The 25,129-nt window shown below is 46.4% G+C and overlaps 2 protein-coding genes across 4 annotated transcripts in view; both read left to right on the forward strand.

Annotated features, from left to right (window-relative positions):
• The first annotated feature begins 51 nt into the window (after positions 1 to 51).
• RAB11B (RAB11B, member RAS oncogene family) lies at positions 52 to 18,451 on the forward strand. The gene is made up of 5 exons (XM_085040729.1): positions 52 to 204; positions 5,725 to 5,920; positions 7,768 to 7,961; positions 9,488 to 9,568; positions 13,693 to 18,451. The coding sequence occupies exons 1-5, from the start codon at positions 165 to 167 to the stop codon at positions 13,836 to 13,838; spliced, it is 657 nt and encodes a 218-aa protein (XP_084896855.1). The 5' UTR covers positions 52 to 164; the 3' UTR covers positions 13,839 to 18,451.
• A 421-nt stretch (positions 18,452 to 18,872) lies between these two features.
• MARCHF2 (membrane associated ring-CH-type finger 2) overlaps positions 18,873 to 25,129 on the forward strand; it is a 33,555-nt gene continuing 27,298 nt past the window's right edge. The window contains exon 1 of one of the 3 annotated variants that reach the window (XM_085040488.1): positions 18,873 to 18,957. Coding sequence is in view for 2 of the 3 variants with exons in the window: in XM_085040486.1 (XP_084896612.1) it covers positions 19,187 to 19,214 (28 nt within the window). In the remaining variant the exon portion in view is untranslated. Of the gene's footprint in view, positions 18,958 to 19,075; positions 19,215 to 22,233; positions 24,965 to 25,129 lie in introns of those variants that run through there. The other 2 variants (XM_085040486.1, XM_085040487.1) reach the window with 2 other exon arrangements.

Raw genomic sequence — 25,129 nt, forward strand, 5'->3', positions numbered from 1 at the left:
CAGAGGAGTTCCCGTCGTCTATTGGCTGTTGTTGATGGTTCTGGCACACCGCCCGCCTCCTGCGGGTTCTGGCGGGCGTTGATTGGCCCCTGCGGGAGCGCCCCCCCCTCCCGGCTGGGCCGCGGTCGGTGCCGGGCAGGCAGAGGGTCGGCGCCGCCATCGCCATGGGCACCCGCGACGACGAATACGACTATCTGTTCAAAGGTACCTGCTCAGCGGGGCCACGGCCGCTGCAACACGGCGGGCTCGGCCGGGACCAGCGGGCCGCACGGGCCCCGGGTGGCCGTCGCGGCCTTGGGGAGCGGGGCGGCCTTGTGGGCCCCCGGCCTGGCCTGGCGCCGGGGGAGCCCCGGGGGAGCGGCGGGAGAGCCGCGCGAGCCTTTCTGCCTCGCCCCGTCCCGTCCCGGTCCGCGTGGGCCGCCCGCCGGCAGCTGGGCGGCTGCGATCCCCGGGGGCGGCTGGAGCCGCGGCGGTGAGCGGGCGGGCCGCGGGCCGGGGTGTTCCCGACACCACACCCGGGTGTCGGTGCTTGCCCGGAGATCGCCCGGTGTCGAGCCGGAGCTGTAAAAACATAAGCTGCTGCGGAGGCTCCTTCGCAGGTCCCCGCTGGGCACCGGTATCGGAAGCCTGAGACCGTAACAGCGTTAATTTGGGTGTGCCGATGGGGTTCTACCGCGCCTGCCCCTGCCTGTGACATGTCGGGTTGTCTAGGGCTGTGTGAGGGCTCAGTGCTGCGCGTCCTGCGCTGGCGCCGGGGGGAACCTCGCCGTGGGTGTCCTCCCGTGGGATGTGTAGGGGGTTTCTGTCCCGTGGAATATCTCCGCAGGCCGGGCTCCTGTCCGTCCAGAGGCTCGGGCTGACCAATTTCCTGGAGCAGCCCATCGCCTGTGAGGCCCGAGGAGCAGTGCAGGTGTAGCACCTTCACCTTTGGTTTCCCAGCCTCTTTTGCATCAGATCTCCTGATGGTAGAGTGGCTGAAACCTGATTTTCATCTCAAGAGTTCACTCTTGGGAAGGGCAGTGCCGTTGGTGGTCTGTGGGGGCTCTGAGGATCGCTTGCTGCCGTGACAATTTCCCAGGTGTTTGGTGTCGGGACACGCTCTTTGTACCTGGATCCTCACAAGGGCAGCAGTGATTCTGAACTTGCGGACCATAGGAAAGAGCAATTACTCACCTGTGGGAAATATTTTATAGATGTATTTGTCTATTTGTTTTATTTGTTTTACAGTCTTGAAGACAATGGGGAAGGAAACCCCTTATTTCTTCTATGCCTATGAAGCAGAAGACCAGCCTGTAAAAATATGCTAAACTGTCTTGAGTCTAAAGTAGTTTCCTTCTTTAGTCATTCCACCGTCTGTTTCCCAGGTGGCTTAATAGCCAAGAACTTGAAAGCCTAAAAATTGTACTTCTTTTTTTCTTTCTATGAATAGTCAATTAGGTAAGGAGAGCCACCTAAAAAGTCTTTTAAAAATACTTACTTTGAAATGTGTTTTTAATGTTATCTGGAGTGAGATTCAACCTGAAGCCATTTGGTCAGGATCTGTGCTGTGGTGATGCTGGCACACTTTGTAGCACTTAATAAAAAACAAGTGGGAGAATTGTCCTTTACTGTGCATCTTTTGGGAGGGGTAATTTTGTGGATTTTTTTTTTTTAATAAGTAGATAGAGAAGGGTTTCTTTGTGGGTTTATTTATCTTTTCCTTCCTTTGATGCTTTTTGGGACTAGACAGTAAATAATATAAATGGGACCAAGTGGGATGAGGGCTCTACTGTGGGACCAACTCATTTTCCAGCCTTCCTTTTCTTTCTGCCTCCTCCAGTAGTGGAATTAAAAATCAAGGAAAATTGCTGGAATAACATTCAGGGCTTTGGTTGGCTTGTGGTTTAGTCTCTTCTTAGCTACACAAACAGCTTTTGGACTCTCTTCTGTCAGTCTGTGTAGTAGTCAGAGGTAGAAGTAATGAGATAGGAGGGTCTCAGTCTGGGAAAGTTTATTTTTATTAAATTTAAGGCTTTTCTGTTTCTCCCCTGCCACCTATTTCCAAAGGACAGCATGCATCAGGCAATGACTAACTTAAAGTTTGGGAGCACTCTGAGGATGTGGATGATTATGGTCAAAGCTGCTCTGCTGAACTAATGCTTCTTTGTTCCCAATTTCCCTTTCTTCTGTGTGCGTCCCAACAGAACCGCTTATTTTATTGATCACAACCAAATATTATTGTTACCAAAGTGCCTGAGCCAGGCTTTGAGGGAAGGAGCCAAATTGTGTGTGCAGGGCTGCATGGGGTAGTGATGCTGCGGAGAGCTTGTAGCTGTGCTCAGTGATGTGACCCAAGTGAAGCCAGCAGTTCGGGCCTCTGTTCCCAGTTAGTTTTGTAGCAGTGATAGTGAAAAAGCAGGGACTTTTCAGGATGAGTTTTGAATGCGTTGATCTCGAATTGAATTCATGACCTTTGAAGAGCTGTTAAAATATTTGAAGCCTTGTACCTATTAAAATGTGATCTGCACATTAGTTTTGCTCTTGAGGAGATTAGCTATTATCAGTGTTTATTTTAAAAATTAAGTTTGAGGTTGTGCAGATGTGTGCTGGCACAGGAAAAAGCAGCCATCGGAAAAAGAGCTTTATTTTGCCTTTGTGGGAATTTAGACTGCTCTGATTAGTCTCTGCCTAGCAAAAGCTGTGGTTATTAAATGCGTATGTTATTAGTCACCAATGTCTGGCAACCTTATGTACTTCAGATCTATCACAAACTCTGGTTAGCTGGTCTCTGCTAGAGGGAGTCTTAATCTTCTTAATTGCTCACAAGTATATATTCTTCTTTCCAGATTAATAAATGAGTGTATTTACAATTCTGTGATAAACTTGAGACATTTATTTTCCCTTTCTTACCAATGATGTGTGGCACTGGAACTTTAATTCTGACTTTGGCTTGTTTTGTACAAGGATCTCAGCGCACAGGGCAGGTGTTGAGTGGTGGCATTGTGCTCTAGTTCTGGATGTTGTAGACATAGGGAGCAGAGTGAGGGTGGTGACTGAGTTGATGGATGGGTAATGTAGTGATGGATAACCCACGCAGTGGCACAGGGTGCCGGAGGAGAGAGAAAATCAGGAAAGACTGAAGAAGCAGCATTCAGGATATAAACAGGATATACATGAGGCTTGTCTGTGTGCCTAGAGCCATCTGATGATGGCTGGTGCTGGTTCATGTCAGTTCCAAGATGAAACCAGCCTATCTTGCCATCACCAGTGTGGCCCTTTGGGGCATTTGGAGAGTGACTTCATCAGTTCTGGTGAGATGTGCCTTGGGAGTATTCAGACTCTTATGCTGTTATTTGGAACTTTCTTTTCTTCTTTGTCATGACTTCTGAGTTTGAACAGGCAATACTGTGTGGTGGCCTGTTACCAAATTTAGAAACTTTCCCAAGATCTAATCACTTAGTCCAGAATGTTGAAGGTACCTTCTTGCTCAACTCCCATAGAAAATAAATTTGTGGCTTCTGTCTGCACTTGGAGCCCCGGGTCTTGGCATCTTTCTTTTGAAAGTGAAAGTGCTCATTTAATGCTCAAGATTGACTATTAATAAAAAACATTTGGAAACTCTAGGGTAGAATGCTCTTTATGGAATTGGAATCTGGTTGCCTTCCTTTAACTTCTGAAAAATGTTCTCCTGCAATCTCTGTTGGAATGTGGAGGAGCCCAGTGAAAGGAGCTTGTGAGTAATGAGCCAAAGGAGTGTGAGACCCCTGAAATTTTTTTCCATTGACAGATGGAGTTAGTGACATAAGAACTGTTTGCATGGTTTATGCCCAAAATTGGTAATTTTAAAACACCAGAGCATGGAGATGGCTGGAACCCAGGAAGGCTGTGCTTTCTCCAGCTGCAAAATCAGGGAAAGGTGACTTCCTTTGGAAACAGTTGGAAGCCTCGAGTTTTCCAAGCTGGTCTAGCTTGTGTGGTGGATGTTCTTACTTTTAGTTATGGTCAGGGCTTTGGTGTAGGATAGAGCCTACTCCAGCCAGCAGATCCCTGTGCAAGATGGGTGATGTCGGCCTGTTCTTGGAAGGTCCCATGGAATTAGTGATGAAAAACTGTTTGTCTGAAAATAAAGCTAACAAAATCCTAGAGTTAGAATTTGTAATAAAATCTTTTTTTATCTATCTGTTCTCATGCCCTAAAAAATGGTTTAGGCAGTTTGCCAGGGAAGGCAGAGCACTGTGAGGAACTGGTTTAAACTCTCCTGGGTGGGGAGTTGTGGTGCCTTGCCACGATGTGCTGGTTGTCTGTTCCTGCCTCTGTTATGTTTTGCCTGTTCAGCTGTGCTAGCACAATTGTGTGTCTGTGCTGTCAGGCAGATGAGATGCTGGGGGGCTGTCCGGGGCGTTTCAACAATCCTCCTGTGCAGCTCGGGAGCTGTGGCAGCAGAGAGCCAGGGTCCAGCAGCAGCCTGGGAATGTGCTCCACGGGTGGGGTGGCAGCAAGCTGGAGCATGGCATTGCCAGAGCTGCATCCTTAAACAATGGCCTGAGCAGAGAAAAGCTGTAATAGCACTAAAGGACAAGTATGATCCTTGGCCCAGGGAGAACACTGGTGAGCTCATTATGGAAGTGTGCAAGGAGAAGATTCTTCTGTAATTGTTGGGGGGAAATAGGGTATGTTACTTGCCCATGTCTGCTTTCTGTAGGAAAACCAGATCATATGAATGAGGAAGATCAGCAAATCTGTACTTAGAACTGAAGTTGGGAATATTCCCAAGGTGAAGAAAGCTCACAGAGGCTGGCTGCCTTTCTTTCTTTTGCTTGAGCCAGGATGTTTGAATTCCAAAGGGTATGTGATACAGTCTTTGCCCAGCCAAAGGGAGGATGGCTCAGCTGCCTCAGCTTTGTTTCTCTCAATTGTTTCTTGCTCTCACTGATAAGCCCCAAAGTAGAGGGAACCTCCTGCCCCAAATATACTTTTGTTTTCACAATTCTTTTCAGGAAGGCTGGGCTTTGTGTGCTGAAGATCTCCCTGCACTAACATTTTTCTGTTAACATGGCAACACTGTGTGTGGAGGCAGAGATTTCTAGCTCATCTCTTACTTTTCATGCTGTCTACTAAAACTTGTTTTGCTAGATGAAGTTCTCCTTTGCTTTGTATCTTTTTTATAGTATCAAATGTCTCCTATTTTCCCCTTTCTGTGGTACACATGTTTATGAATTAAATTATTGAAATAAAATACCCCCTATGACTCCAACAGGGACTGCAAATAATTGTTTACTTACTGTGGTTTTGGTTTTTTAATAAAAATGGAGTGCATTTATACTGTACAAAGGCTTTTGTCAGGCAGACAGGTGGCCTATTTTCATGTTTTGCCTGTAGTGTTTTTTAAAATGTGGGTTGCAGCTTTCCTGTGGCAAAGGTTGAGTATGTGAGGGGCATCTCTTACCTCTGCCTGCTGCAGTGGTTGAGGCCTCCAAAGCACTGTTTGACTTTTTTTGCTGTAGCCAATTTCTCATTTTCACCTCTGAGGACCAGGCAGCTGCTCACGACAAAACAGCCTGGGACTCTTCTGAGGCTGGGGAAGCAAGCTGTGTATAGTAAAGTCTGAGGTGCTGTCCGTATAAGTCTCTCCTGCATTATCTGGCTGTGTATTTATAGTGGGTGCTGTCTGATAGGCTGTACTGCTGCATTGGGTCAGTGCTGGTATGAGAAATTAATATGTGAAAATAATGTCTCTCTTTTTAGTTGTGTTGATTGGAGACTCTGGAGTTGGGAAAAGTAATCTTCTGTCACGTTTCACACGCAATGAGTTCAATCTGGAGAGTAAGAGCACCATTGGGGTGGAATTTGCCACCAGGAGCATCCAGGTGGATGGGAAGACGATAAAAGCACAGATCTGGGATACTGCAGGCCAGGAGCGATACCGTGCCATTACCTCAGCGTGAGTACTGTGTCTTTGCTCAGCAGAATTCTAGAAGAGATGCTGCAGATAAATGTATGGGTAGAGAATCAATGAAACATATTTGGGACATGTGACAAAGTCATTATGACAGACTTCAAGTGGATCCAAGTAATAATAGAGCAAATACTTTTGTGTTCCCTTGATTAATATAATGAAATAAATTTTTAGATTCTCATGTTACTATTATGGAAACAAATGACAACTTAAATCAAAATTGTGAGAAATTCTGTTTCAGTTTTGTAATTTGGTTTTTTGTCTGCGCTGAATGTGCTGTGTGCATTACGTGGAGGGAGTGTCATTTCAGATGGAAGCTGGGTACTGTTGGTATCAAGTTTTGGTCTAGGCCTGGTGGCTTACTGTAACACTCATGGCTTCTGGTCTCTAGTGCCCCCTCAGTCTTCAGATGGGAGGGTGTTTTTTGGACAGTCTGCAGCCACAAAGTCCCTTGACATCTCAATGACTTTGAATTAGTGACAGCCCTGAAAATTAGGTCCATGAGTGTACACATTGAATAGCAAGGAAGTAGGAAGGCAACTCTGATACTGCTGAATGTGCAGCATTAGGAGCAATCCCTGGAGGTGAGAAGCTTTCACCTATGGCACCTTGTTAATCCACGGAGTGTCTTGAGGTGTACCTGTTTCTATGCAGGCAAAAGTATCTGGCAGAGGACAAAAAGTCCTTTGGTCAGGCCTGGTTCTCCAGAGCATTTTCTGATCAGGAAGTTGATTTTTTCTTATGTTACAGATGGGTATCAGTTTCTAAAGGTAAAAACATGTTTCTGAGTCATGCACAGATTGAGCCATTAAACTCAAGGTAAGGGGAATTTTGTCAAGATGGGAGAAAACCAGGAGAGGCTGGAGGCCAAAGGGAGCAATCTATAGGGAAAGGGATGCAGAAGCAGATGTAGGTGGCAATTTCAAATTGCATGTTTTCTGGAACTGTTAGTGTGATTTTCAGAAAGTTTTTTGTGACTCTTATTCTTCTAGCTGTAAAAACTGCCACTTCAGTCTGGGTCAACAGCAACAGGTTTGGCTGCTGGGAACCAGTGCAGCTGCAGTCCTGTGATCCTGCCTCTCCTTTGTGCTGGCACTAACTTCTGCTCAACACATCACTCAGCCAGTTCAGCCTGCTTAGCGAGCTGAATGCCAAACATTAGGGAAAAGGGAATGTTTTCTGCTGATTCGGTGCCCTGACTCAGTTCAACAACATGTCAGAGAAGTGCTGGCAGAACTGAGGAGAAATGGTAGGATTGTGTGAAAGAGAGATATGGATGTTATGGAAATGGTAGGATTGCGGATACAGATTGGCTTGTTCTGAGCTGAGCTCTTGGCTTGTGTTGAAATGGGACCAAACCTGCCCTGAGGGTGCAAACTATGTTCCTGAATTAGAGGTTGGTGGATAGTGACAATATAGCCCAGAGTCCCCTCTTTAATTTGTAGGAGGGATAGGAAATACTTGAAGGATCAGGAACAAATACTGACATTTTACTAAGGGCTGTTTTCCTAGTAGAAAGTTAGGCTCTAACTTCACAAAAACCTCCCGCCTGTACCGATTCTGAAATGGTGAGTTTTCCTGCACACAGTTTGGCAGGACATTTTCAGTCCTGGTTTCTACAGCCTCCCCAGCATTTTGGTACATGCACTGGATTTTTTTAGAAATGCTATTAGAAAAAAACCTGCATTTGGAACTTGATTTTAGGCAACAACAGTATTTGCATCAGCACAACTTTTTCTGAAGTGGAAAGCATTATAGGAGAGCTAGATGGCATGTATGTTGGTGTAGCTGGGACAGAGCTCTTGCTGAAGAGCTGTGCCTCATGGTTTCAGATATTACCGCGGTGCTGTTGGGGCTCTGCTCGTCTATGACATTGCCAAACACCTCACCTACGAGAACGTGGAGCGTTGGCTAAAGGAACTGCGAGACCATGCTGACAACAACATCGTGATCATGCTGGTGGGTAACAAGAGCGACCTGCGCCACCTCCGGGCTGTGCCCACTGATGAGGCCCGCGCCTTCGCAGGTTTGTACTCAGCCTGGGTGGGCTGGGGCTTCAGGGACCTGGGGGAGGGTGCCAGCTGTGATCACACTGTTCTGTCCAGGCTGAGCTCTTACCTCAAGTTTTAGTTTGGACCCTTAAAAAGACGTTTAAGGTGGGTTGTTTTTTTTTTTAATTAAAATACCTTGGCTTACTAACCAGCATGTGTGGTTGGTTTGGTTTTTTTGGGGTATTTTTTTGTCACTTTTAGTTTGGGGTTCTCTATTGTTTTTTAAATCTAGTGGTAGTACGTGTTTTTGAAACACTGTCCTTGAGCTGCCTGATAGCTGAAGATTAAACACTTCCTCTAACAAGGCTAGAAACAGTAAGCAACATTTAGAAGAGAAAATGTCACAGTAGAAATATAAAATATCACAACAAAAAATGTCCTTCCTTCCTTCCTAGAGACCTGATTCTGCTGAGTAGATACCAGTGTGGACAGCTACAAATGAATGCTGAACCTTCTCTTAGGGTGGTTGCTGCTCTTGAGCACTGATGCATATGGTAGTGTCATCTAGTCTCACTTAAATGCAGCGATTATCAGACTTGAAAGTAATCATTTGTTGGGAGAAGTCAAGTGGGTTATGAGCTGCTGCCACTGTGTTCCTTCTCTTTTCGTTACCTGGCAGAGCACTGGTCAGATACTCTTTTGCGCTGAAAGGGTGGCTGTCAAGCTTGGAGGTGGAATGTAAATATACAACATTTAAAGTACCTCTAGAAATATGACCAAGGTTTGCTTAAACACGCTTTCTGAAGTTTGCTTGTAAGCGAGTACCCTGGGGATAATAAAGCCACTTTAAATTTTCAGATGAATGAGAAGTGACATTTATCTAAGAGAAGCAAAACAAGTTGGTGGGTGCCCCAGATAGTCTGTTAGTTTGGTCACTTGGTTCAGCTTCTTACTTTTTGACCCTGACTTCCCATAAGACTGTTTTAAATTGCTAGTGATGGTCTAATTGTTGCTGTTTAAGTTCCATGACTGAAATTTGCCTATTCCTGGGCAGGTGATCCAGAACCATTCTAGGTATGATACTTGAGCGTTAATCACTTCCTTTTTTAATAAAAAAAATATTTTGCATTGTAAAAGGAAAGAAGAAAATGAACTGTGTTACAAGGGGTATTGTTATTTGGAAGTGGGGTCTGATTAGGAAAATGTAGGTCTGTTGATCTTTCTGGGATTGCAGAGGAGAATTGTGACTCCATGGCAGCTGATGTGCTTTTGCTGGGGCTCTTGCTCAAGGTACCTCTGGGTGCAATCTGTAGCCAGAAGGGGATGATACTTTGTGTTACTTGATTGAGCAAGGGCTGCAGTGGGGAAAATGTTCTTGCACTGTGGCCAAAGGAGATGTTGCTGAACTGCAGCACCAAGGTGTTCTTTGTGTAATGGGGAAAAGAAAAAAATGACTATGCTCTGGCTGATTTGGCCTAAAATAAAACATAAAAACCTCAAAGTAAATGTGAAATAAAGTGTTACTAAAGTTTTTAACTGAACCATTTCTTATTTATTACAGAAAAGAATAACTTATCTTTTATTGAAACATCTGCTCTGGATTCAACAAATGTAGAAGAAGCCTTCAAGAACATCCTTACAGGTATGGTTTGTTATGGATTCAGAGGAGCTGCTGAGGTGATGGATCTTCTTCATGGGCAAGTCTTGCAGTTATTGGAAATGTTTTGGAAATGAATGTTGGGAATGATGGTTAGTTTGTAAGCTTTCTATTCTCACCTTTGTGTTCTGCCTCCCACCCCATACACCCCTTTCTGGCCCAGGAGAGGGTTTCTGTCTCCTGGAGGTTTCTATCTCCTGGTGTTCCATAAATTCAAGCAATTGCAATAACACTGTTGTAAAGGAACTAGTAATTGTACTTCGGTGCCAGCACAAAATCTCGGCAGTGAAGCCCCTGGGAAGTTAAATGTGAAGGAGCGTGAAGCCCCATGCTGGGAAGTTAAATGTTCCAGTTTCTTCTCTTGCACCCAAGCAGACTAGTACCTTTGTCAGACTAATGAACTCTTGTTCTCAGCTGATAGCAAGAGTTGTAGGTGACTGTGCACCAACAGCATCTTCTTCAGAGAAGGACCTGGGCATCCTGATGGATGACAAGCAGACCATGAGCTGGCAGTGTGCCCTGTGGGCCAGGAGGGACAGTGGGATGCTGGGGGCATCAGGAAGAGTGTGGCCAGCAGGTCAGGGAGTGATCCTGCCCCTTGGCTCTGGTGAGGCACATCTGGGGTGCTGTGTCCACTTCTGGGCTCCTCAGGACCAGAGAGACAAGGAGCTACTGGAGAGAGTCCAGCAGAGGCCACAAAGATGATTTGGAGTCTGGAGCATCTCTCTGATGAGGAGAGAATGCAGGAGCTGGGCCTGGTTAGTCCAGAGAAGAGAAGACTGAGGGATCTCATCAATCTGTATGAGTATCTGCAGGGGGTGTCAGAGGATGATGCCAGACTCTGTTCAGTGGTGCCCAGCAAGAGGATGAGGAGCAATGGCCATAAACTAAAACACAGCAAAGTTCACTTCAGCATGAGGAGGAAATTCTTTATGTTGAGTGTGGCAGAGCCCTGGAACAGCTGCCAGGGAGGATGTGGAGTCTCCGTCTCTAGACACATTCCTAACCCACCTGGACATGTTCCTGTGTCACCTGCTCCCGGAGGCTTTGCCTTCGCAGGGAGTTGAACTGGCTGATCTCCAGAGGTCCCTTCTAACCCCAGCTATTCTGTGATACTGTGAAGTTGATGTTTCAAATGTCCCACTTCTAAAATGAAGTAATTGATAATTGCCAAAGAACCCTTAAAATCCCTGTCTAAATAGGAAGAGGGCAATCAGTCAGGTATTGGATTTCTGCTCTACTTTTGTCTACCCCAAGACATCTGAATCTCATCCTATAGAGGGGACAATTCATCAGTTCTGTTTGTTCTGTCTCTTGAAAAAGCTCTTTAAGATCCATACCATGGATGTGAAGAGTTGCCAAGATAATTCCTTACTACAGCTGAATTTGACGCCAATTAACTGTCTCTGTGGTCTCATTCCTGTACACTGTTTTGTGGAGTTGTACCTGATCTGCATGTCCCATAACATGTCAAGATGAGCATTTGCTGAACTTTTGTTGACCAGATACTGATTTCAGTTAAACAAGAATGAGCCTTTGTTCTGGTCCTGCTTTATTATTGGGCAGTGTCTGATCTATGTTGTTTATTGGATGCTCACCAAAGAACTGGCTTTGTATTACTGTTTCTTGATTATGTATCAGTGAGATTCTATTGCTGGGAAAGAAGCTGAGCATTAATAGGGTCAATTGTCAAGGCAGGCTCTTTTGGGTTCCTTTTGCAGTGGTGTACAGGGAAGCACTACAAAGCCTTGGGGTTGCTAAGTCTGGTGCTGGCCACCTCTGTTGGTAACAGAAATGTAGTGCAATTAGAGGAAGATCATAGACTCCCAGAATGGATTGGGTTGGAAGGGACCTTAAAGATCATCTCATTCCACCCCCTGTCATGGGCAGGGACACCTTCCAGCAGACCAGGTTCCTCCAAGCCCCATCCATCCCGGCCTTGGACACTTCCAGGGATGGGGTAGCCACAGCTGCCATGGACAGCTTGTGCCAGGGCCTCACCACCCTCACAGGGAAGAATTTCTTTCCAGTATCCTATCTAACCATGCCCTCTGGCAGTGGGAAGCCATTCCCTCTTTTTCTGTCCCTCCAGGCCCTTGTCCAAAGTGCCTCTCCAGCTCTCTTGGGGGACTGTAGATGCTGGAAGTCCTCAGTATGGTCTCTCCAGAGCCTTTTCTTCTCCAGTGAACAACCCCAATGCTGACCCCAAGGTGCCCAAGAACAGGCAGGCAGGAGAAAAATGGTAGCCAAGCTGCCTCTATAGATAAAAAGCCTGGTGGATGAGGAATGGGGTGTATTTGCTGCCCAGCAGGTTTGTGTTATTAAAGCTACCAGTGAAGCAGCTGGAGAGTGAGGCAGAGCCAACTGCCTGGAGCTGGAGCTGGGCCGGTCTCCCTCTGTGTAGCAGATTCATGGCTTTTCTGGGACACTTAGCTGGATCTGAGGCAACTTCCTTGGCACTCTGAGACAGTATTTATGGTTTTAGTGCTCTGAGTGTAGTTCAACAGTCAGCATCCATCCTGCCTTCCCTTTCAGTGTTGTCTAGCCAGGGTCAATCTCAGGACATGCTGGCCTGAGGCCACTCTAGGAGAGCCATGGTGCTGTAACAACTCAAGCTGAGGTCAAGCCTGAGCAAACTGAAGTCAAGCCCCTCTCTGTCAGCATCATCCTGGGCTCCCAAAAGTGTTGAAATTGTCCAGTTCAGATAGCATAAGGATATGGATAATAAGACTGAGTAGTCCTGAAAAGGCTCTTCCTAAAGCAATTGCCCCTGGGGGAGAATCATCCTTCTAAGAGAGGAGAAGGAACCTAGGAAAATATGCTGTGTAGAGTAGTGTGTGGGGAACCACCACAGGGGACTTGGAGGAGGGAAGAGAGTGGGAGCAGCAGGACAGTAGTTTCCTTACTGGCCACTTGTTTGTGGGATCACTAAAGACTGGAAGAAAAAAAACCACAAAACACCCCAAAGAGATGCTACCCCAAAGCTAAGGGGGCTTGGCAACCACTCTGAACAACTCAAATTCAAATACAGCACTGAGCAGGAAAGAAAGAGGATGTGACAGCCTCTGAACAGCCCTCCTCATCCCTTTCAGCAAAGATTTGGAGGTAGCCAGTGGCAACAAGACTGGCCTTGAGTTAAAGGTTTCCATTTCAGACAACGTAAGTTATGTGCAGCTTCTTAAAAAGCCTAATAAAAAAACCCCATAAACAAGCCCTGCACAGTCCTCCATGATTTTTAATCCTTACTAAAGGCATTGGGTGTTGCTGTTTTGGGGTTGTGGCCGTATGAATGTGACCATAATATTTACCACAGACTTCCAGGGAAGTACTTGCCCTTTTCCTGTTTCACAATAGAGGGAAGTTGGAAAAAGGGCTTATAGTCAGTCAAATAAGTAATTTAAAAACCTTTCCTCTTACAATAATTCTACTAACTATGCAGTTGATATAGTTTGTTTCTGAAAGCTTTTAACCTGGCAGTCTCTCTTTAGTGGTTGCAGCTTTGTGGATCTGTGTGCTTTGAAGCATAAGTTAGAGTCAAATAAATCCATTTAGAGAAGCATGGGTCTTTATGGACCCATGTAGCTTTTTACTGTCATAGGTGGGAAAACTGATGTGTTGCACTGCTGTTACTTGGTGGTAGCAGGTTGCCAGGAGCGGAGGTGGAGATCAGGTAACTTGTTGCTGCTGTGCAGGATGTTTCCCAGCATCCTGATGATTGGTGTTCTTAGAGTATGCTGCCCTTTTTTTTTTTAATCACAAAGATGATGATTCCCTGTTTTAGAAATGAGCATTCCTGCTCCTTGCCCATTAAAAAACCCTTTTAATAATTGCCATTTTCATGGAGTCATTGAAAAAGAATGGGCTAGGAAGTGCTTTTGTGGAAGACAGTGAGGACTCTTACTAACTTTTCCAGACAGAGCGGGCATGCTCGTTCCAGAACTGGAATGCCAGCCAGATGTTATATGCTGCATCTGGTCAGCCTAGATTCCCTTTCAGAGCCCTCAAGTTAAATCTTCTCATTCTTGGGTTCTGGCATGTTCTTGGACAATTCCCAGAGCCCTCTGGGAGGCCATGTCCCTGGGGCTCTGACCCATGTGCTCTCCTTGCAGAAATCTACCGCATCGTGTCACAGAAGCAAATCGCCGACCGGTCTGCGCATGATGAATCTCCTGGTAACAACGTCGTCGATATCAGTGTCCCACCAACCACCGATGGACAGAAATCCAACAAACTCCAGTGCTGTCAGAACCTGTGACCTTCTGTAGATGACTCTTGTGCCCTCCATTTCATCTGTGCTTCATTTAGAAACTTGTGTGCACTACCTATCTCCTGTGATTCAGTGACTCCCTCCTCTCTCCTTTACTGCATTCCCAAATCTCTCCCCTCTCATATTAGAGCTTTAATTGTAGGGCTAACATCCCCCTGCCTCTGAAACCCCTTCCATGTGGTGACTTCTGGGCTTGAAATGTAGTCACTGATCTGATAGACATGTTTGTGTTGGAACATCTGCTGCTGTATCTTATTCCATGAAACAGTCTTCTCAAATGGGTTTGTTTTGGTTTTGTTAGGTTTTTTTTTAGTTTGGTTTTATTGTTGTTGTTGTTTTCTGGGAGGGGAACACGGGGACTTGACTCTACCAGTTGAAATAACTACATTTAGGTGACAAGGTTTTTTCCTCCCGTAGTCCGATATCTCTTTTTTTGTGTTTCTGTAAACATGGGGGAGAAATTAAACTAGCTATCCTGCCAAATGCTCTGTTTTCTGTCCTGATAAAGTGTCACAGTGAGGATTTTAGTGGCTGCACACACATAAGAAAGCTGTTGAAAATAACTACTTACTCTGTAATTACCCCTAATACGATTAGTCTGGCTGTGTAGCTTGGGAAATCTTTCTCTTTTCTTGTTTTATTTGGGAACAATGAAGTATGTCCGCATTGCTTTCTCTGCCACCATGAATGCCTGTGCAGGCTTTATGAAATGGCTTAATATTTATTAATGGCTTATGTTAATCAGTTAACATTATTGTACAGTAAGTGCCAGTGTATTGATTTCAGAAACCTTTTGCAACCTGTACAAGTAGGCTTCTTTTGTACTGTAGGTCAGTGTCTGAAAGCAGGATCTGCTCTAGTTCCAGGGTTTTGCTTTTTTTTTTTGCATGCTGCTTTTTCTCTAGATCTCTCCTGCCCCTGTTTGAGTGAGTGAAGCAATATTTTCATGTCGCATATGTACCTGCACTTGTAAGGGTTTTGGTTGTTGTAGAGAAACACAATACTTTATACATTTTGTAAAACTTCTGCAGATCCGTAGCATCTGGAACTTTCTCTTCATGATCTTTCACTATTGACCTCTACTAAAATGCATAATATTAGGATTTCACATAATAACTACTAACCTGTTGTTTTCTTCTTACCATTTTACTGGACTGCAGGCTGTAATTCTTAAATGATTGTACTTCACTGATGTAACAGATTTGTCATCAGCAGGGCTAACTACTCTAATTCTTTGTTGTGCTGAATGGCAAGAATGTTACCACAACTTGGTGTAGTCAGTCTCTTGCTTGCTTGTGCAAATCTCTGATGTCTTTTCGTCACTCAACTAGCTCTTGCACACTTGCATCCCCTCCGGTATCTGCCGAATGTTGTGATGGCAAATACTGGGTGAAACGATCTAAAGGAAGAGCTGGAGACCATCTGCTGCTCCCTGAAGGCTCGTGGAGCCATTTGCAGTGAGTTTTTGCTCTGTATTCTGAGCCTGTACCTCACTGGATGAATCCCAGCTGCATATTAGTGAGTTGATTTTTCTTTACTGGTACAAAGCAAATATGAAACTGGGAATTGTGCTTGAAGGGGAAATCTGACATTCCGGTCTCAACTGTTCTATCTGGTTATGTAATAAAATTAAGGGCAGTTAACTTTGATGGCTTTTCTTTTATAGGATTTCCAGACCAATGCCTTTAATTTTGTACTGTATGCACTGAGAGGGCTCCAGCTCACAGCACAGGATGCACGTGGTGCCCGGCACTTCCACTCTTCAGCTTTGTTTAGAGGATACATTCAAGGTGAAGGAGAGCATGCTTGCAGCCTGATCCCATTAAATGAGGGTATGAATTCCTCTTTAGGCATCGTAGTGCTCTGTCCTAAGGGTGTTCCAGTTCAGGAGGCACTTTCAACACTTGATATTTACTTCACTTGCATTCTGTTGAGAGAAGGTGGGAACTGGGAAGTCTCCTTTTTGGTAGTCCAAGACCAGAATGTAATGTGCAGTCAGTGTTTAGACAGCTGGCAGTGAGAGAGTAGAAAATTCTGAAATACTGAAAATATTTCATTTGAGAACAAGTGGACACTAGTGGAGCTGGGCTCCTTAATTTTTGAACAAACTTTATATAAAGCAATCAGTTGGATAGCATGTGGAGGAATTGTACTGTTAAGAAGACTTATTAGTTCAGGGTGATGTATTAACGTATTTACTCTGCAAGTTCTGTTCTTAACATGAAGTTTCTAGAATCAGTCTGGCCTGGTGTAAGAAGCCAAGAAACGATTTAGTCACTTGCTTGTCTCTTAAGAAATTTTCTTTAGTCTTTGACTTTGTGGAAGGCTCTCGACTTTGCTGCAGAGTCCCAATGAAAGGTCAGTGTCTAGGGCTTAAGTGCTGTTAAATTTAAGGGTATTGAAGAGCTCTTGTACAACTCTATTGTGTGTTGTCCAAAGTTTCCTCAGTGCCAGTGGACCTTGGACCATTCTATTGTGTTTGAGATCTGTTGTGTGATAGGGAAAGGCCTCCTGCCCTTTTCTGGGGGCACCCAGGATGTGGGAGTTTGTGTGTGTGCACATGTGCACCCATGTAGCTCCTGTGAGCACTGGGAACTAAGTGGGGGTTTTATCTGCTGTGGTCCCTCAGTATGAGACAAGGCTCTTCCCCAGGCTGCTGAGCTGCTGTCCAGGCAGAGCTACAGCCCTTCTGTGGGTCTGAGGTGCTCCTGTTCAGACTAAGTACAGGGCTGTTCATGCCAATAGAAAAAGGACGGTGGACCAGTTCTGCCAGGTTAAGCCATCTTCCTGTGCATAGACCAGGGAAAATGCTTCTGATGTGGAGTTCCTGGTGCCCTGATGAGGCAATGTGTGCTCCTTAGAAACCATCCACAACCTGGCCTACTATTGTGGTAGAATTGCTGAGGGGAAGACTTGGAGTAATCCTGAGGAGGCTGGAAGTACTGAAGAGCTGTCTGACATTCAGAGAAGCTCTCCAGTAGCCCAGACTCCTTAAAGCATGCTTTCCTAATGTGGAAATTACAGACTACATGTAACCTCAACTCGACTACTTCATCCCACAGCTTTGCTGGCTGTGTCTCTCAGTATTGCTGTCAGGAAAAAATAAAAGGTTCCAGCTCTTTTCCATCTGCCCCAAGGAATTTGAGGGCTGAATTTGGCTTTTGTAAAACTTCTGGTAACAGGAAAGCTGCCTGTGAAAGAAGGAATATGTGCTCTGCTTGCTTTACTTGGATGTTGAGGTTGACTTTCCTTTAGCTATTGAAAACACTACAAAGCCCTGAGTATTCCCACCTGTGTCAGTAACACAAACATCAGTCAGAGGCTCCTGCTGATGTCTAGTCCTTTAATGCAGAACTAGGCAGGAGTCTGTCCTGCTGCCTCTCCTGTTACTAATGGGGAGGGTGAAGACCAAAATTCACACATAGAAGTGACTTGGTCCTGAGCACACAAACAGGTAATTGGTAAAATAAATTCCTTGGGTAGAGCAGATCAATCCAACATCTTTTCCTGCAGAGTCAGTGCTTACAGACAGGTGAATTAGTCTGGGATCTTCACTTGAGCCTTCACAGAACAAGGAAGTTTGGTTTGTAGGAAAGTTTTAAAGCTCCATACTTGTATAAATGTAAAAATCCAGTTAATGGGTGACTGCTTGCTACTTTGTTAAAAAGATTATAGTGTATGCTGTGGAGGCCATCAAGATTTGGTAGAAGAAAGACACCTTGGTGCCTTCTTGCCCGTGTGGCAGGTTTAGAGGCTGTAGAAAGATGATGGATCCCAGAGATGCCCCCACTTGGGCGCTGTTTTGTGAACCCCCCGCCGGTGATCAGGGAGTCTTGTGTGAGCACAGAGCTCTTGGCTGGGTGTGGTAAGGGTTGGGCTGTGCCTTTTATTTGAATCAGTCACTTAACAAAAGCTGTTGTAGAAATGTACAGGAGGTATTTTTGCTCCCTGGTGCTTGATCCCTGCATGCTGTATTGCTCCAGAAGGTGTGGGTGGGATCTGTTTGTGTCTGAGTCTTACCGAGACTTGGTGATCATTTCCCTTCTAAGCATGAAGGAAGAACTTGCTTAGAGGTTCTGGACTCTGTAGAAGAAAAGAAGATCGCAACGAAGTGATTTAGTCACTTAGGGAAGATTTTTTCCTCCATAAAAAACTAGAACAAATAGTGTTAAAGGTAGGGGCCTCCATATCAGCTAAGGAAAATCAGACAATTGGATGTGAAGAGTAACTGTCCTTCAAGTAAAACACAGTAAGTGGGGGCTGAAGGGTAGATTCTCTTGACTTGCAGACTCTTAGATGTAGTTGGGATGGTGATTTATGGAATGTTTCCATGGAATGAGTGTCTCCAGGGCTGCACTATTTCAATAAATAACAGCAATTTCTATTTTACACTGGTCAGATAATGCATGGTAGTGTTGACTATCAGGCTTTGTAGGCTATAAATAGTACCGGGCCTTTATGCAACCCAGAAGAGAGGTTCCTTTCATTTACTTTTATTCCTGGTTCCTGTGTTAAGTGCAATTCACTTTGTAAATAAACACATCATTCGATTTTTGTGCATGGTTATGATGTATTGTGGATATAAAGATTGCCAAATCATACCGTCTGTGTAAAGTTCTGTTCCAGACACAGCTGTAGAATAAAGTGGGGCCGCCTCCCAAGCGCGGGGTGGGTGCCCCTGCCAGCGCCCCGGGGAGCGGCAGGACGGGGTACTCGCTGCCCCTGGGCCTTTTGCACCGCCGCCGGGTGCCGCGATGGGCGGGAAGCGCAGCCCGCTGTCCCGGTTTGGGGACGGGGGGGCAGCGCCGGGCACCGCGCGGGGGGCGGGGCCTAGGCCAGGGGGCGGGACAAGAAGAAAGGGCGGGGCCGGAGGCAGCAGGGGCGGGGGCTGGCCCCGGGGCCGCTATTGGCCGCCGGCTGTTGCCAGCGGGGTCGCGTCGCGACGCCAGCGGGTTCCCCGTAGTCCATTGGGCGCTCGGGAGCTGCGTCAGCACGGCGCGGGTGGGGATTGGCGGGCGGGCACTGGGGGGCGGGGCCCGGCGGCCGCCGCAGCCGGCGCTGGGGCGGCGCGCGCCGCGCTGAGGGGCCGCGGGCGCCGGGAGCACAGGTACCGGACGGGGGGAGGGGGGCGCCCGGCGGGCCGGGCAGCGCTCCGGCGCGGGACTGCGGCGGCCGAGGCGGGAGGGCCGGGGGCCCGGGAGCCCTGACGGCCCTTCAGGTGTCCCCGCCGAGGGGTGTCCACGGTGTGAGGTGCCGCTCGTGCTCGGGAGCCGGAGGCGCGCTGCAGGTCTCGGGGCCACTCCCGCGGAGCAGCTGCCGCCAGCCCTGCTGCTCGCATGGGCCCCGTGCGAGACGTTGCCTCCGGTAGGGGCTGCGCTGTATTCGCTGTGCGGGTCCCTAGCGCCTGAGCCGCGGCCCTTCCCGGCCGGGCCGGGAGGGCCTGGGCTGGCACCGTCCCCCGGGAGCGCCGGGGGTGTCGCGTACAGACATCACCAGGGACACAAGTGCCGGAGGTTTGAGAATCGGCGTTTGTTTGTTCATCAGGTTCTTCTTCCCTGGGTATAAGCAGTTATTAGGAAAAGTTTCCTTTGCCAGTGGGCTCCCGTACCTGTTTTTTCACGTGTTTTGGAGCGTTCTGATGCCTGTTTGTGCCCCCCGAGCGTTGTGTGCACGGACACGCTGCCTTGTATGAGCTCGGTGTCACAGCACAGCTGAAGAGGTTGCTGCAGCCCTGTGTTGGAGCAGCAGCTGCCTTCCTCCATGGTGTAAGCTTAGAGTTTGTGATGGACTTTTCATAAACTGGCAGTCTCTAAGTCTGTCTCATTTAACCTCAGGTTTCTTGAGCCAACTGTCTGTGACAGAGGCCAGAGCTGCTGGTTTGTGGGATTTATCTAAGGGACAGGCTTGTGGCTTGGGTACAGGAAGGTGATTGTGACATGGGAAGTGTTTTGTTACAGTCTCAAACACTTGCTTTTTTTATATGTTCTAGATCTGGTGGGGGAACCAAGAGTACAAACCGAAAAGCTGTGCAATGGCCTTGGAGGCTTCTGGAGTGTCCAATTGCCTGTACTTAGTGCCCACAGAAATGGTGCCACTGAGGTGTAGGGTGACACATCTGCACTGCGTGGTGCTGCTGTCCCAATGAGAGTTCAGGCTGTTGTCCTCTTGGAGGGAGCTGTGCAGAGCTCGAATTTTGCAGGCAGGCAGGTGGAGTGTTGCACAAGTTGGGGGTGATGATGGTGAACTGGAAGTGTTAGGGTTATAAAAAGCAGCTCTGGCTTTTCATCCTGCTTGTTTATATTCAATGCACTGTCCCTGCCCTGATGTGTGTGATGAAGACCTGTTAACGTGGATGTGCTTCTCATCCCACCTTATGCCCTTTTTTGCGTATCCCTAAGGGACTGTTTCTATCCCTCTCTTAACCCTCTCTATTACTAGTCCTCATTTTCCTTGGCACTCTCATTCTCTTGCTCCACTCTCCTTCCGACAAGCATTTATCTCTGTGTCTTTCCCGTCTAATGCAGTTTCTAGCACTTTTTTTACCTTTTTCCAGGTTCTTGTTGAGAATATCTGTGATGTCGTTGTGGTTGGCCAGCTGCATTGGCTGTGGCCGGTCCCCTTTGTTGCCCTGCTCATGGGGACATAAAACCCTGCATGGCTGCCACTCACATGTGCGCAGTATAATCATTTGAACAGCTGGATGTTAGTCTTGGTTTTCCAAGGCTAAAGTATTTGAATACTTCTCTGCATCTCCAAATGATTATGCAGAAGCTGAAAGCGCCCTAGTTTTTCAGGTGTATTTGAAGCTGTGATGGTGTGTCACCCTTCAGAAACAGAGGCTGGCAGAGAAGGGAGCTGGGACTCTAAAATCCCTTTGTCACGTGCACCGTGACAGTGAATTTAATAATTCCAGCTGAGGACAGAAGGTCTGGCTACTCCCAAGCATGCGCTGGGTAGTGTTACAAGCAGCCTGCATCAGTCGGGAAGTCTTAGCTTTGCCAAGAGCAGACCAGGTGGCACAGGGAGCAGCCAAGTGTGCGCCTAATGTGTATTTCATGGACACTCTATACCAGCTGTAAAGCTGGGGGTGTCTGTGTGTGGTTAGCTGATCAGCACCACTGCCTAAGTGGAAACAGAAAAAGCCATTGGAACTAATGTTCCTTGTTTTGGATGTGTTTGACTGCTCTTTCTTGCTGTGGATTGCACAGAGGCTGCAGGGTCAAGTCATCCTGTGTTGGATGCCAAGGGGACCATGCAGATGAGCAGGACTACAGTGTACTGACTGTGAGCAGCTTCTGACAGAGTTCTTCCCTTAATGGATGCTGGGAGAGGGCCTTTCCTCTTGTAGGTGATTGGTGCTGACCCACAGCAATCAAGTGTAGGACACAATGTTTCCCTGGGAGTAAGTAAGCACTTTGTTTTTTTGAAACAGCATGACCAAAATCAAGTCCAAATGCATCCATGGCAAGCTGAGGCTGGGTATGGACTACGAGACTCCGTGAGTCCTGAGGAACTGCTGCAAGTCCTCAGGATATGACTTTGTAGTAGTTCTGCTGGTACTAGAGAGGCACAAAGCAAAATGGGCATTTGGGGGCTTTTTAAACTATTGTTTAAAATATCTTGGCTTTTCACACTAAGAACACAGAAGCTTTTCTTAGAAAATGAAGGGAGGAATCAGGCATCCTGAACTATAAAATACATGATGAGTTTATTTTTTTCTCCACTGACACTTGATTCAGCTTTGGATATTTGGAGATGTCAGAGTTTCTGTTTCCAAACTGGTTCTTTTCCCCTCCAGATTGAAGTTTGAGCTGGTGTGTCTCTTCTCCCTCCCAGTCTAATTTACTGTGGTTAACTTACGCTTCTGCCTGCTCTTAGCTCAAACCTTTACCCTAAGAGGGAAATGGTCTTGTTTACGGACTCTTGTCCTCTTGGAAGCACCTTGGGTGCATCACAGTGAATGACACGTGGGCATACACTGTCTGTGATGTCCAGGATGAGCCATGTGGAAAACAAAGTCCTGGGGCACTTTTCTCTGAAGGAAATGAGCACAGCACCAAAGCAGGGTAGGCAAGTGGTCTCCGTGAAGTCTGTGTATGTTAGCTTTCTCTGGTGGTAAAATGACACATTAATCTGTGGTGAGGCTTATCAAGTGTGGCTTATCAAATTCGTGGCTTATCAGCACAGTTCACGTCATGAACATGAACAGCAGGTTCTCCTCTCCAGTCCTTGTCTTGTTCTATCTCCAGCTCCAGCTGTAGCAGGTATTGCCTGGGAACCTGTGTCTTTGTGCTCTGTTTGTTGTAAGTAGACCATGTCAGCTGTAGCTCATCGCAGCAGCAATGTAGCTCAGCTGGGAGAGGGGGTTTCCCACTAAATATGGTTTGGGAGAGCTCTTGGCTGCTTGTCTTCCTGCGTGAAAGCAGGGAAATCACTACTGGGTTTCTTAGGGTTTTGTGCACCTTTCCTGGGGGTGGAATGTGCCTCTAAGCATGAAGCTAAAGTGCAGAATGACAAAATCCTGAAAAGCAGGGACTGCTGGTATGTCCTGAGACAGGGACTGAACCCCATGCATCCTCCAGTGAAGGTAGCAGCCCAACAGGAGCTGTACTGACCTGCAGCTCTTCCTACCCATCAGCTTTGCAAATGCCTTTCCTGCCCCAGGCCTCTCTAGGACAAACAGTGTTACAGTTTGGAATCTGTAATTTGTCCGCATTGCAAATAAATAGGCATCCATAAATTTTCTTCCAGATTTTATGTAGCAATTCTAACTAAACTTTTCAATTCCTGATAGAACCTGAGATGATGTGGTTAACCTCAAGGACAGATGTACTGTCACTGCTGTTGCAATTTTAATCAGTTGTCATGAAATTACTGATAGACTGAAGGGAACATTTTCCTCCTGTTCCTAAAAAGAGGGAACAAGGAGCAAGCAGCACTGGCTCAGCAAATACAAGTACAAACAAATCAAACTTACCTTCTAAAGCACTTCTCTGCAAAAGGAGAATGCACCAAGCTCATGTAGTCTTGACTTGAACAGTGATTTCTTTGTTTGAAGCTTTGCGAGCTTTAGTCCTGTTTCAGCTGAAAGCTTTTTGGGGTTAGATTTGAGATTGGTGGGAGGCGAAAGGTAAACTACAATTATGGACTGTTCTCAATTTATTTCCTCCTGGTTTTTCTTGTACTTCCCTGAAGACAAATCAGACAAGGCCTGTGTCCAGAAGAACTAGAAATGCAGCCTAAGCAAAACATTGCAAACTGAACTGAGAGAGTTTTGTGGCACAGATGCCAATTGTGAAGTTTCACGTGAGGACTGGGGAGGGAATCTCTAGCAGTAAGGAGTGGGCAGAAGGGAGACAATGATGCAGTTGGCTGGGATGAGTGAATCCTTCTCTCTGGCTGACCATGGGGATACTCTCAGCTGGCGTCTGCTCTGGAGCTCTCCAGAGTGAGGTGATGAGTCACAAGCTGCCTTTGCTGGAAAGCTCTTTGAAAGCTGAATGATCTGAAGAGATTTGTGATACAGCTAGGTTGAAAAATATAAATAGTCAAGTTAAATTCCAGATGAAATATCTCCTGGGAGCTGAGCGTGCTGCCTGGTTTCACATGGCGGTTGTGCACCGGCCGTGAGCCGCTCTGAGCAGTCAGAGTGAGCTGGGCTGCTGAGTGTTGTGCTGGTGGTTTGTTCCAGCTCCAGTTTGTCTCCAAGCAGAGCATTGTTATTTGTATAGCAGTGTAAATGGTGCTTTATGAACCAAGAAGGAAAACAGCGGGGAGAATGCAAGTTCTCTCTGACATGGGCTTTCTGATCCTGAAATAATGTGTTGCATCCTCCTGAGTCATGCCCTTCAATGGACTGACTGGTTCCGTGGTGTGTGGGCACTGCAGTCTTGATCTGGTGCATGTGTTACTGCTACACTAAAATTCTGTTTCCTGAGGTATTATCCACAGCTGGAAAATCCATTTTTTCTGAACAAATTGCAACTGCCTGGCAAGTGACTGCAGGACTGGGGCGCCCTCAAGCTTTGGCCTTGCTGTAGAGGTTGCCTCTCTTTAAAGAGGAGCTTGCTGAAGCAGTAGAGCTGGGAAGCAGAGGTGTCTGTGTTGCTGGTGCTGGTGTTTTGTAAAGCATGTGGGTGCAGAGAGATGTGGGAGGCCACATAGCTCTGGTCCCTTCAGCAGGGCAGGGCTGTGCTTGTGTTTAGTGAGCTGGTGTTCCCAGTGATGGGTAGCACTCTGCAAGCATTGCTTTGTAGGCATGACAATCCGTCTTTTTTTTTCCACCCAGGGTTCATAAGTTCAGTTTCAAGTCTTACTAATGCATCTTTCTTTCCTTTCAGAAAGAGAATGATAAAACACAGAGGGAGGTGGGTGCAGAACCTGTGAAGTTGCATTATGTAGTGAGTTGTGCTGCTGTTCACCTCTAAAAGCTGATGTCTTTTGAATCCTCAGGGAGTTGCAGGTGTTCCTCTTGCCCCAGCTGGTTTTCAGTTGTTCCCTTATGAAACTTGTTATTAAAATGGATGAATTTTGATTGGAGATACCGTCTGCAAAGAATTTTCTTCTAATGTTGCAATTCTTTTTTCCAGATGTTGGTAATTAAAATGCAGTAAAGTTTCCTTTCATATGGCCTTTTGGTAGATAGCAAGTCTCAAAAGATCTGAGATAACTTTGTTCATTTTGGTATTCCAGCTGTAACATACAGCCTAATCTTTCCCAACCACAGCAAGAAAAAAAATAATGCTTAAGTTTTCTTCTTTTTGTACTGATTCTTTTCTCAACATCTAAGCTTAAAACTTTTGCATCTTTTTGAATATTGAGTAACTTTATTAGGCAACAAAGAAAACTTGTTTGAAAAGCAATGGGTGAACAACATGATAAGTACCCTGAAATCTAGGGAGCCCTGCTGTGTCACAGCTCTGCTGTGGCCATGAGACCCATCCCAGTGGCCTTGTTTGGGAGTTAGGGTTCTCACCTGCTGGGAGCCCCTGAGCCCCACAGGGGCTTTGCCACAGGAGTTTCATCTTTGTCAGCCAGTATTTTTCCAGTGCTTCAAGACATGAAGTGAAACTACTGCAGATGTTGATCCAGTATGCTGAAGTTTTGGAGAAGAGGTATGTGTGTGGATGTTGGCTTTGGAAAACAGCAGTTATTGATCATCAAGGCTTGCTGCAGTATTTTTTTTTTAGCAACGGGGAATAGAAGTCAGAACCTGGCAATGTGTCTCTTTGGAAAAAATGGAAGTGGAAGACTGTCTCTTCATCTGTCTCTGCAAACCC

This window comes from Lichenostomus cassidix, chromosome 28 (genome assembly GCF_008360975.1).
Source record: "Lichenostomus cassidix isolate B80296 chromosome 28, HeHo_3.0, whole genome shotgun sequence".
NCBI lineage: Eukaryota > Metazoa > Chordata > Aves > Passeriformes > Meliphagidae > Lichenostomus > Lichenostomus cassidix.

What these genes read in the sequence shown, in the direction of transcription:
- RAB11B (XM_085040729.1), top strand. Translation starts at nt 165, where the DNA reads ATGGGCACCCGCGACGACGAATACGACTATCTGTTCAAAG. An exon ending in TACCGTGCCATTACCTCAGC is followed by an intron (nt 5,921 to 7,767) that starts GTGAGTACTGTG and finishes TCATGGTTTCAG; the next exon opens with ATATTACCGCGGTGCTGTTG. An exon ending in CTTCAAGAACATCCTTACAG is followed by an intron (nt 9,569 to 13,692) that starts GTATGGTTTGTT and finishes CTCTCCTTGCAG; the next exon opens with AAATCTACCGCATCGTGTCA.